General features: G+C 41.2%; 1 protein-coding gene across 2 annotated transcripts in view; it reads left to right on the top strand.

Annotated features, from left to right (window-relative positions):
• Positions 1–10,285, top strand: part of ANO6 (anoctamin 6) — a 99,683-nt gene extending 89,398 nt beyond the window's left edge. The window contains exons 18-21 of one of the 2 annotated variants that reach the window (XM_039509372.1): positions 4,975–5,177; positions 5,605–5,710; positions 6,371–6,514; positions 8,696–10,285. In XM_039509372.1, coding sequence (XP_039365306.1) covers positions 4,975–5,177; positions 5,605–5,710; positions 6,371–6,514; positions 8,696–8,902 — 660 coding nt within the window. In that variant the 3' untranslated portion in view covers positions 8,903–10,285. The remainder of the gene's footprint in view (positions 1–4,974; positions 5,178–5,604; positions 5,711–6,370; positions 6,515–8,695) is intronic. The other variant, XM_039509381.1, reaches the window with a different exon arrangement.
• The last annotated feature ends 2,920 nt before the right edge of the window (positions 10,286–13,205 follow it).

Below are 13,205 nucleotides of genomic sequence, written 5' to 3'. Positions count from 1 at the left end.
CAAAGCAACTGTAAATCCAGCTTAAATGTCCAGTAATGTCTGGCTGATTTGTGCTGCTCCAGAGTGGTGTCAAGCAGCTAGAATTTATTGGTGAATCTGGTGCTAAAAGTTAACATACAAATGATTCAGAGTTGATAGTGCATATCTTCATATCATTAGAAATATTTCATGGCACCAGGGAGGTTTTTTTGGCTTTCTTGTTTAGTGTTCATTTACAACATTTTTAATAATAACTTTGATTAAAAAAAATAGGAAAAGTCCCAGACAAAAATAGCTCTATTAAGCTACAGTTAAGGTTCTGAGTATATATTAGTAACTTCCTTTGGGTCACTCTGCTACAAACCTAATAATAAAACACATATAACCCTGATGCAGTTATGCACCAAAAGAAATCCAAACATGTTATCACACAGTTAGGACATCCAAACAACCTTAACTCTGCCCTGTAAAGATATCATGAAAGAAAAAAAAGTCTAATGCATTTTTAAAAATTAGTTTAAACCATTCTGGGAGCACAAACACTAAAATGTCTTCATCATAATCGTTATGGTTATTGTATGCTGTCTCTACAGGTCAAAGGCAGGCTGTAGATTGTTACGATTGTTTTGGTGATTTAACTATGCATTTAGATACCTTAATGTGTTTGGATTCCTTTTAGTGCCCGGGAAGTTGTTAGAGTGTTCTATTTTTAGGTTCTATAGAAGACTGACCCAAAGAACTAATTTTGGTCTGTCTATCTCTCTTTTCCCTCCACAACTCAGAAGAGGGGGCTATCTCACATTCTCCAGCGCAAGGAGTTCTAGATTATTGAAGATGCATTCTCCCCCACAATTGATTACTTACTTGTCTGCCATTTTCCCATAAGACAAATCCTGCTACCTCAGACTAGTTGTAAACACTCTCTCAAAAGGCAAGCAACAGCTCTTAAATGTATAATACTTGTAACCACCACTAGTCAGGTAAATTTAAAATGCAGCTTTACTCCCTCTAATTAGGAATCAATCCCATAGTCCTTGAGTACCAACACATTTCCCTTTCACTTCAGTGAGATTATTAGTACATAAGGGCTGCAGGATCACAGTGAGTGGCTCGTCTGCAATTTTCCCAGTCCCAGTTGTTTTAGGAAACACCAGGGACTCAAGAGCCAAACGATGCTGAAGCCTGCAGGACCCTGTGGGATGGACTCCCTACAGTCAGCACAGGCGACCAGGACTGGCTAGAGCAGTCTCTCACTCGGTCTGAGTTCTCGGAAGCCTTCTGTGTGATGCCAACCAACAAATATCCAGGCATCGTCAGGCTGACCATGCAGTTCTACTGCGTGTTCTGGGATGTCCTCAGCTCAGACCTCACCTCCATTTGGGCCGAGTCCTTAGGAAGCAGGGTGCTTCTGCTGTCGAGCAAGTAGGCCATGCTTGCTCTGCTGCCTAAGAAGGGGAATCTCTGCAACCTTAGGCACTGGTGCCCAGTCTTGCTCCTCAGCATGGACTCCAGGGTCATAGCAAAAGCCATCTCGCTGCAGCTGGGGTCCATGCTGATAGACATACACCTCCCTGACCAGATCTACACCATCCCAGGCCAGACCATCGTCGACAACCTACTCCATCTCATATGCCGGGATGGTCTGTCACTCACTCTTCTGTCCCCGGACCTGGAGAAGGCGTTTGACAGGATGGAGAAGGCGTTTTATTTTGTTGTTTGAGGTTCGGGCTTCTACATATACACATGTGAACTTTCCCTCACCATCTGTACCTCCCACCTGATTGATTAGCCTGAATATACAGAATCTGTATCTCCTCTTCTCCACTCAACTGTTGGTTTTGCTATTGCTGATTAGCTATTATAGCCTAAGGCACCATATAGTCTTCCACTGCATACATTACCTTTGCAGCACCTGCAAGGCTACAAGAAACTTTTGTGTAAAACTATCAGTCTTAGGACTTGCAGTTCAAGCAGCAGAGCTGCTGTTGTACCATGCCAGAGCAGATGTTGTTGATTTGAAGACTGATTTTAATTTGTTATGGTATAAATGGAAAACTGTGTTCAGTGTAGCTTGGGAAATGGAGAACACTATTGGTTTGTACTTTTTCAGCGTGATAGTCTAAAAAGCAGCCCACAGTTCGGAGGGGGGAGGTGAGGGGGTGGTGTTTCCTTTTAGACGACACTTTAGAATTAGCTTCCATGTTTCTGTCCTTGTAGCAGTTTGCAACGCAGCTGGAGATCATTCTGCAGGAGGGGAAACGCCCCCGCCCCCTGCAATTAGAAAACTTGTTAATATCATGCATTTTTGTTCTAACATTACCCTTTGGAGAGAATTTGTATGCTAAAAACAACTAATCTTAGTGTGAATTTAAACAATGTAGCATTTCATAGAGTTCTTGAAAATGGTTTTTAAAAGGACATACCCTACATTTAATTTATGCTAGAATATGTTACAAAAATCCTTCATAAGTAGTTATTTATCCTCAAAAACTTAAAAACAAGATTCCTTACTCATAGGCTACCGCCATTTTCCCTTTTGTCAGCCAAATGGATGAGAGTTTTCTCAGCTAAACTTGAAAGTATCAAAACACACTAAAAGTTGAAATCAGGTTTTTTAATCCAAATCCTAGTACCATAGAAGTCAATGGGAGTTTTGTCCAGTTGGAACCAGGGTCTGACTCTTGATCCTGCCACCTTGTTCATCAAGTTCTTTACAGTGGGTCTGCTTGGTGAGTGACGTATTACCCAGCATATGAGAGAGATCTCCACAGTCTTCCGTCAACCCCCCTCCTCACGCCACACACACACATACACAGAGTTTTGTATCCATCACAAATGTCCTCAAATCAAGACTTCCCTTAGGTACAAAGGTTGCTCCTAGGCAAAGAATATTTGTCACTCCTCCCCCCAAAGGTGAGGAACTATGTATATTAAATATAAATTCACCCTGAAAGTCATCCCTAAACATAAAGGCTATCATGAATGTAAATAGAATACAGTTTTACCAACTTTGAAGTTATACATTTTCCCTTATGCTTTCCATTACTTTATTGCCTTCTCTCTCCTTCCATTTTCCACTTTCTGTAATCACTGTTCTTTTCCTCTTTTCTGTCCATTTTTCCTCACTCCCTTTATCGATTTTGTTAAATCTTGCCTCTGTCCCTATATCTAATTTTGCCCTCTCACTCAATCCCACCCCCTTTTCTATGGCTTTCATTCATTCACTTTCTCTTCCTCTCTATTTCCCACTCTGGGTTTTGGTCTCCCCAGTTGGCTCCCATTCTCTTTCCCCATCAATGCATCAGCTACTCTGTTCACATTGACAAGGTTTTATTTGCTGCCATAAGGACAAGAGACTTCTTTGGCTTTTAGATTCTGGAGCACAAGATGTCAGCCAGAACTGAGAGTGCTGGGCATAAGCCTGTTGTGCCCAGTTGTTAAACTGAGCCTGTGCCTAGTCCCTCAATTGCAGAGTTTAACAATGAAGATCCTTCTTCATAGTGCAGCCCTTTGAATATCAGGCAGCCAAGGAGAACATTTAACTAGCCAGGATGAACCTATCTAATGATTTGGGGGTTGTGATGGATAATCAGCTCAACGTGAGCTTCCAATGTGACGCTGTGTCCAAAAGAGCTCATGCAATCTGGGGATGCATAAACAGGGGAATCTCAAGTAGGAGAAGAGAGATTATTTTCTCTCTGTGTTTGGCACTGGTGCGACTGCTGCTGGAATATTGTGTCCAGTTCTGGTGTCCACAACACAAGAAGGATGTTGATAAATTAGAGAGGGTTCAGAGAGGAGCCATTAGAATGATTAGACTCAAGGAGCTCCATCTATTTAACAAAGAAAAGGTCACGGGTGACTTGATCACAATCTATAAGTCTCCACATTGGGAACACATATTTAATAAAGGTATAATATGATCCAATAGCTGGAAGTTAAAGCTAGACAAATTCAGACTGGAAATAAGGCGTACATTTTTGACAGTGAGGGTAATTAACCATTGAACAATTCACCAAGAGTCGTGGTGGATTCTCCATCACTGACAGTTTTTTAATCAAAATTGGTTTTTTTTCTTAAAGATCTGCTCTAGGAATTATTTTGAAGACGTTCGGTGGCCTGTGTTGTACAGGAGGTCAGACTAGATGATCACAATCATCCCTTCTGGCCCTGGAATCTATGACTCTTCCAGAACAGGAGGTCTTCGTGAGTCACTGTTTTAACCACCCCGCAAAAAACCACAGGGCTGATTCCCACATACAGTTTATGGCACTCACTCTTGAGTGGGGTATGGATACTCTTTGGAACAGGATGGCAATAAGAGGCCATGTAGTATGTGAACTGGTATTAAGCAGCTGCTAGCAAGATGGGAAATACTGTCTTGGCATCAGGAGCAGTTTCCACATCTGCTGACAACTGGAATCTCCGAGCCAGCAGCTGCAGAAATGAATGTGGGCTGGGTATGACCCCTAAGGAATGTTTTGGAGGTTATAGGTGAAAAATCTGTAGCTTTTTAAGTTTGAATTATCTTTAAAATGTTCCTTGTGAAATTTAATTTATTTGTAATGGTAGGCTTCTTAGTGTGTGTCATTTTACTTGAAATTCATCAGGCAGTAGTTGTTTAAAATATATGGTGAGCAGGTGTCGATAGGAAACATGTGGACTGAAGTGGAATATACAGTAGTATATGTTTAATTTGGTGAGAGTGGCCGTAAGAAAAAAACATTAATTGCACAACTCTTTGAAGGTGTCCTGCACAAAAGATGTAATTTAGAAACAATACAGAATGTGCATTCCAGAGAGATTGTTTTCTGCCACTGAATGACTGCACATCTATTTGCAGAAAGAACCACTGAAAGGAAAAGTGCAAACTTTCTGATTTTTAGTGCAGTAATGCATATTTGTTGAAATCTAAAGTGCATGGAAAAGCTATGTATATATTAAGGCTGCCAGTTAAATACTACTCCCTTTTTGTCTTCCTCTTCTAAAATATAGGCAATGATAATTGCTTTTACATCTGATATGATTCCTCGTTTGGTTTATTATTGGTCCTTTTCAGTCCCTCCCTATGGGGATCACAGCAATTACACCATGAAGGGGTATATCAACAATACGCTTTCTGTCTTCAATATAGCGGACTTCAAAAATGGAAGCAAACCAGTTTCATTTCCTTGGCTTGGCAACCAAACGACGTGCAGGCAAGTGTCAAATAATTATTCTCATTGTTGGAAAGGAAAACATAAGAAAATATCCTAATTTTGTTTATAAAAATCTCTTTAGTAATATTAAGACTCAGCTAACCTCAAGAACAGTCAGAAGGTAAAATAAAACAACATGGAGTTTTCTAAATCTTTGATTCATTGTATTTCCCTCAATAATTAATAATACATTATGCAAAATAATATAAAGGTGATTTAAACATATTTTTGGTATAGTGGAGAAAAAATGTATTTCATTAAGTTCAGCTTATTCTGTAGATGTAAAATGTACCCATCCTTTCAGTTGTATACAGCTCATGACTCTGGGCTGTGTTAAATGTGACATATTTTGCTCCATCCCCTGGCCATAGTGCATTACTGCAGGAGTTACTGAAATTATTTCTTGGCTTTTCTGAACTGTCTTTAGATATCGTGATTTCCGATACCCTCCTGGGCACCAGCATCAGTATGAACACAACATATATTACTGGCATGTGATTGCAGCCAAGTTGTCTTTCATCATTGTCATGGAGGTCAGTACATTAGGTCTTGATTTTTTTAAATATAATTTTAGGCTTCCCCTCAATAAAAAAAGAACTTTCAGTTTGCAATTAATTATGTTCTTCACTCAAAGTTATTCATTTTGTTTTGTGAACAGCAAAAGAGCTGCTCGGTAGCATTATACGGTAGATATGGGCATCTGTAATTCTAGCTGGGAAAGGAGCAACAGAGAAGCTGCATGGTTCTCAAGTGTGAAGCTAACTTTGTTAGGTTCTTTTTATTTTCTGTATGGGTTTTGAGCATTTAGGTTTTGCATTTTCAGGCTTTTCTTTGTAATCCTGTGAGCTAGAAACTTACTATTTTTTTAAAAAAAGAGGAAAAGCAAAGATTCTAACATAAATCCCCAGTTACTGGAGTCCAGTGATTAAGAAAGATTTAAATACCATGAGACTTGCAATAAAATCTTGAACTGCAAATCTGATGGGTAAGGAGCTAAAAGCAGTAGCAGAGCAGACATTAGTAAAAATAGTAATTTATAGAATATGTTTAATCTACCAAGCAGTTTACAGACAGACATTAATCCACATCATGTCTGATATAGCAGATAAGGAAATATTATTATCCCAATTTTAAAAATGGGGGTTCTGAGTCAGAGAGGTTGAATGACTTCTGTACTCTGACCTCTCCCACAGTGCAAGAGAGTTGGGCTGTGCCTCCCTTCGTACAAATATTGGAGGCAATGCAGACTGGTTCTTCCAGCTCTGGGATTTGGCCACATTCCTTCTGCCCTTTCACCAGTGTCTCTGCCAAAACACTTGCCCACTGCAAGGCGGCTGGTATGTAGTGACCACTGCTTACTTACACTAATCATAATTGTCCCCTTCATTGTTCTGTGCACACCAGCTCCAAATCTGTTGTATCCACTCATTGTCTCATCATATCCTTATATTGTAAACACTTCCAAGCCTAAGGGACTGTTCTTTTGTTATGCCTGTACCGTGCCTTGCATGTTGATACTCCTAGGTACTGCCACAATGCAAATAATAAATAATAAGGCATCACAGTCCATTCGACACATGGTACCATCCTGGGCAAAAAGGGCATTGCCCATCACAGAAGATCTGTAAAGTGCCACCTTGTAATCCATCAGCACTTCAGTAAAACAATACAGGCTTGGCCTCTATTCCGCTGCAGAAGCAGCCTTCAAAAGGAAGATATTCCAAGCAGTTGCTTCAAAATATTCTAATATTATTAAGTTTAGGGAAGTTTATTTTCTGCTTCTCTCTCCCACCCTTTTAATTTTCTTTAATGCCCATCACATCCCAAATGTCTCAGGGAGAGGGCAGGATCCCGAATGGAAAACGTATTAAATGATGATTTCCTTTCTGGGACTGACCTGTCTTCTAGTATACCCCAGCTAAGTCTATTGGGTGGCCATATAGAGAGTGGAATACAGCACTGCTGTTACAAAAATTCTATTTCATCTACTAGTAAGACATTTGTATTTCCACACAGCTTTGGAAGTACTGCATGGTGGAAGTCATCTGGGAAAAGGTGGAGGCTTTTGTGGAGGCATCTGGGGAGGTATGAAGCTGTTCAGAATTGTGGGAGGAGGACACTAGTTAAATGTTTCTGTATAAAATTCATCAAGGGCCTGATCCAAGGCCCACTGAAGTCAATAGAAAGACTCCTACTGACTTCAATGGCTGTTGGGTCAGTGTCCAGGGAGGAGGTCAGAGGAGATGTGCCCAAGTCCTAGAGTCACCTGGACAAGTCTGCACCAGCTCCAATAGTTACAGGAAGAGAGAGACTCAAGCTAGATGGGGAGGGAAAGGGGGGAGAGGTCAGTCCCAGAAAGGAAGTCATCAGGTAACAAGTTTCCCAAGGCTATGGGAGAAGTCACTGTCAGAGCCAGGATTACAAATTAGGAGTTCCTGGCTCTCTCTTGTTTTCAGACAACTAATTTTTCCCAGGACATTGCTCCTTTCCAGACTTCTGTATTCACTGGGAAATTTAGCTACTTTGGTATAAAACGCAAATGTACCTTAATGTAACATTTCATCTATATAATAAGATTGCAAGAAAGTCACTTTGTGTGTCATTCTGAAGCCTATTATGTCCGTACAATCAGCATGAAGTGATGGAAGCAGCTATAAGCATGCTTTTGGGGCTCTTTATGTTCAGAATATTATCAGGTTGAATCATCACTGGTTTTGTGGTCTGTTACCATCCAGTTTTTAAGTTCTCAGCCATTTTGACTATACAAATTATACCTGTGCAGTGCACAATACAGTAAGGCATGGATCTATGCCATGCCAAGAGGCCTCGGCCATTGTGATAGCAGAGATAACTCAACCATCCGTCACCCTTACTCTGCCCCTATTTGCATGCAACAATTTCATTGGTTGTATGAGGGAGACTGCACAGAGGGTGGATTACTTGGCCCAATTGTCACATCACAGCACAAACGCGTATTCACCACCCGCACAAATCAACACCACTCTTCCAGCACACTCCCCCTAGACACAAATCAACTACCCAGACAGCAACACAGCCAGCATACACAATAACCCCAAATATACACAGCTTCTCACCACAGCACACTCGCAGCACACTGTCCCTCGCTTGCTTCCTGCACAGATCCACACAACTCTCCCAAAACAAAACTCATACACAAATCAACACACGCACACACACAATACAACCAGCACACACAGTCATCCCAAACATCACTCTGAAGCCTAGAATATCTGTTGAGTCAGTGTGCAGCAATGGACACAGCTACAAGCATGGTTGAGAGCTCTTTTTTGTTCAAAATATCACCAGGTTCAATCACGAATGGGATTTGTGGTCAGTTACCATCCAGTTTTTAAGATCTCAGTCATTTTTGGCTTTTTTTTTACCATGCATGACTTTGTGAATTACACCTGTGCGACAGCATGGGCTTTCAACTCCTAGTTAGTAATAATAATAGCCTATTCTGCATGACTGACATTCTTGATTTTCATCTTCCCTAGCATGTCATATACTGTGTGAAGTTTATTGTTTCATACGTAATTCCGGATGTATCACAAAAGACGAAGAGCAAGATCAAACGAGAGAAATACTTAACACAGACACTCCTGCATGAGAATCATCTCAAAGTTATGAAAAAAAATATGGGGAAAATAGCTGACAGAATCTGGAAAGGAGAAGATGGCACTTTCCGACCTAAATTTGACTAAGAATTTTACACACAGACAGTACTTAACCGGCTCAGTACAGGTTACTGATGGCTAATCAAAATGTTACTAATGGCTAATCAAAAGTTGGGGATTAACTCCCTTTAGCAAATAGTGTCTTGTAACTCTTGGCTATGTCTGGAACATCATTGGCTATAGAGGGAAGGACTGGAAAATACAAAACCTTGAGATCCAGTATAACCTGGAAAAAGCGAAATGACATATTTAATAGTTTTAGCCGGACAGAAAATAAGTCATCTGGTTTTCTCTAAACTGTTGCCTTGTAAGAAGGGGCAGATTCATTCTGAAATGCAGCACAGCGCCTTCCACTTCATTCAGCCATTGGTTATTTCATCTGCTGTTCAATTTGCACAAAACCTCAGAAACCAAATCATTTGTATTAAAAACAACACAGCTGCCATTAGGGTGACCAGGTGTCCCAATTTTATAGGGACAGTCCTGATTTTTGGGTCTTTTTCTTATAAAGGCTCCTATTACCCCCACCCCCTGTCCCGATTTTTCACATTTGCTGTCTGGTAACTTTAGCTGCCATTGAATGAGTTGTGATCACTTGAAGCAGCTGTCACTTGATAATTCAATCACTGGCTATATAATTAAGCTAAGAGGAAAAGCCAAAATCAGAAAGAGACAGAAGAAAAAAGATGATGACAACTAAACATTAGGATGTTCAGCCATTGCTGTTGCCATGATAAGCCTGCTATGTGCCATAGAAACTAAGAAATGCGCAGTGGGGATTATACAGATAAGATATTTCAATCAACATGGTAAGAATGGATTTGAATCACAATGAGAGGAAGCACTGCAAGCCTGCTTCTTCTCCCGTTGATACCTGCATAGGATCAGTGGAGATCCCTGCCTTTTTACAGCAGTATGACTGAGAGGAGAATCAGGTGATGTGTCTTTACCCAGTTGATGTACATTAAGTAGTTGATTTTGCCCATTCTGTTTTGAATTTGTATGCTCTTGGAGGCTTCTTACCTGTAACAGGAGTGAGAGTTTCAATTCTTGTCACACATTAAATCAATATCCACAGAGGGCTCACTTTTGTATCTTTCACAACCAAAACTCCATTCACTTCAGTGGATGTGTCAACACAGTAGCCAGGAAATGTCATTTCCAGGGCAGGTAGACAGACACATGCTAGCTCTGCTTGAACTAGCAGACTAAAAAGAGCAGTGTGGCCACAGTAGCTCAGGCCAGCCATGTGAGTACCTACCCATGAGGTTGGGCAGCTAGCCAGAGCCACCCCCAGTGCCACACGCATCTATGATCATCATGCAAAAAAAAAATCCATGTTAGCCTTAAAGACTCTTTTACAGAACAGTGGGGGGGGGGGGGGCGGAATATTTAACTAATGAAAAAGGACAAAATCACGAGGGAATGGAAGAGAGACCAGCCTGAGACGGGACCGTGATTTGGCCTTATGTAAATAACCTCACAACACTTATCACCTATTTTATAGATGGGGAAACTGTGACACAGAGCGGTTAAGTGCCTTTCCTATAGTCACACAGCGATCTGTGGCAGAGCTAGGATTAACATGCAGGAGCGCCTGGTCCCCAGTGACCTACTCAATCCACTGGACCTCATCCCTGTATACCCAAGGGCATGTACTATCTCTTCCTTTTGCTGTCACCTAGCATTATTCTCCTGAACATAGTAGTCTTAATCCACATCTGGCAAATATTCCTCCTTCAGGATAACATTATGCCAGGAGTGCCTTTGATCCATTATATTATATATATATACACAGAGAGAGAGTGTCTTATTTTAAGCACAGTTCAGAATTACAGATAGTGAAAAGTGTGGTGCCTTAATAAAGAACATCTTAAATAAAAAGATACTTAACATTCTGTGCAGTTTACATAGACTTTATCTACTCCTGCTAAAGATGGGATTACTAGGCCTCTCTGAACTTTTGAAGCATAAGAATGAAACATTCAGGAGGGGAAAAACAACAGTATTTGTAACTCCTTTAGAGACTAGGTCACTCGGAGAATATTTCACTAGCCTTTTAAAGGGAAAATTAGAATCTGCTTGAAATATAAATAGGTTTTTTGCTTTTGATGCTGCAGATCACAAATTGTGACATCATCATCCACTGTGGGCCAAAATCATCTTTGGTATAAATTCAGTGAAGTCAGACCTGACAAAGAGCTCTGTGTACGTTCGAAAGCTTGGCTCTCTCACCAACAGAAGTTGGTTCAGTAAAAGATATTATCCACCCACCTTGTCTCTCTAATAGTCTGTCTGAGCAACTTTATAAACTACATAACAATGCCAATATTTGTAAGGTTCTTCAGAAGTTGATATGATTGGACACATAAGAATATACATTTTGTATTTTTGTTAAGAATACTTGCTATTAATTTCTGAACATTAAGATGTTTCTTTATATTTATCATTTTAATAAAAATTATTTTAAAATGCATTCAGTGTCTTCATTTGTGTTGTCCTTTTTAGAAGCAGAATAATAGAGCTGCCAAGTACCATTTTTAAATTATTAGTATATCAACATTGTCTGTTTTCCATATTACTGTCCTTTTCCAAGTTCTTGCCATGAAGTTGTGCCACTGCTATTGAGAACTATCAGCTTATTTTCTAAATTCTCTGGATGATGGAATTCCTCCTTTTCCACAGCAGAGCTGTGATATGGAGGGGGGAAATCATTATGCACTCATAAAAACTTAAGATCTGGAATTCAGTTTATTCCAGCAGGAGCAGGCCTATAATGAGCACCCCACTTCCAGGTAATTCAGCCTTTAGGTCCCTTCTTGTGGCTCCTGCTAGTCCAGGTTTATCTTCTATCTGGGACTGCACAATCAGTGTGAATTACTGTTTGTTACTCCTATACCCCTGTGTATGGGGTTGGGGTGTTTATTTGACTTAGGCATGTATGTACAATTGGAAACAATCTACTGATCTTACTGCACTCATGAACTCTTCCTATCATCCATTCAAACTTCAAGCCACTTAACTCTCCTATGCCTCTCTAGCCCAACAATACCCTCTTCAGAGGCCTAGGAGAATGGATTGGCTTGAAGATCAAAGAGTCTCTGGCCATTTCAGACACAAACTTTGTCTGCACTAGCCTTTTTTTATGTTTTCCACACAGCTGCTCTTTAACACCAGTGTAGCTCCATGGTGGTGGTAACAGTAGAGTGCTAGTTTAGCCGTTTCTACCTCCGTGGTGTCTAGCCCTGTATTGAGCAGGCTGACAACCCAGTCATAAAAATGCCAGTACCCCATCTACACTGTTGCTCTCACATGGCCAGGTGGTGTGATGACATAAACTTGCACTGACATAAACTCAGCTGATGCTGAGTGCAATTTACAAGCTATGGGTATAGAGGTTGTAGCATCATATTAGGCCATGTCAATGCTAGGAAAATGGATCTATTTTTAAATGTTAGCTAATGTGTTAATGTGCTTAAATCCTGTTGTAGACAAGGCAGTCGAGCCTAGGACTCACACTTCAAGCAGCTCATATGCATTAGCAAGAATAAGTTATTTTGCAGCCCACTGTTAGTTGCTTTTACTGTTAGTAGTTTACCTGCTATCTCCTTCCCTTTTTGCCATTGTTCAAGTGAATTACTCTTATTTTGCATACCCACTGCATACCAGGTTACACTGCTTCACCAATTGCACCCATTTTCTAACATACTCCAGCTGTGTAGCTTACTCCACTGTGTACTCATAGACTTTAAGGTCAGAAGGGACCATTATGATCATCTAGTCTGACCTCCTGCACAATGCAGGCCACAGAATCTCACCCATCCCTCACAAAAGAATTTGGCCCAGAGATTGCCATGGGCGTTACACCAATTTACACCAGATCTGGATTTTGCCTAATGCTCCAATTGTCATTTCATGTCTGGTAAAAGGGGGATGGGGGTTACTGTAATTCATTTCAGGAAAGAAAACACGCTAAGTGGCTTGGAGCAAATATTTACTTGTATTACGTAGGCATATGCAACCCCGCCAAGGATCAGGGCCTAAGTTCCCTCTAAGCTGGGCAGACACGCAGCTGCCTATTAAACCCCACGCAGGGGCTTAGGGCTGCAGCGGGGAGAGATGCCTCTCCCCCAGCACAGACCTGCCACGGTGGGGAGAGGTGCCCCTCCCTGCCGGCCCCAGTGTAGACCTGCCACAGCAGGGAGAGGCACCCCTCCCTGCCAGCCCCAGCGCAGACCTGCCCTGGACTTGCCATGGCCAGCGGAGAGGAGCCCTTCCCTCAGCCCAGCCCACCCAGAGCTGCTGCAGCTGGGGAGAGGCACCTCTCCCC

This window comes from Mauremys reevesii, linkage group 1, assembly GCF_016161935.1.
Source record: "Mauremys reevesii isolate NIE-2019 linkage group 1, ASM1616193v1, whole genome shotgun sequence".
Taxonomy (NCBI): domain Eukaryota; kingdom Metazoa; phylum Chordata; order Testudines; family Geoemydidae; genus Mauremys; species Mauremys reevesii.
This window is presented reverse-complemented; position numbering and strand designations above follow the sequence as displayed.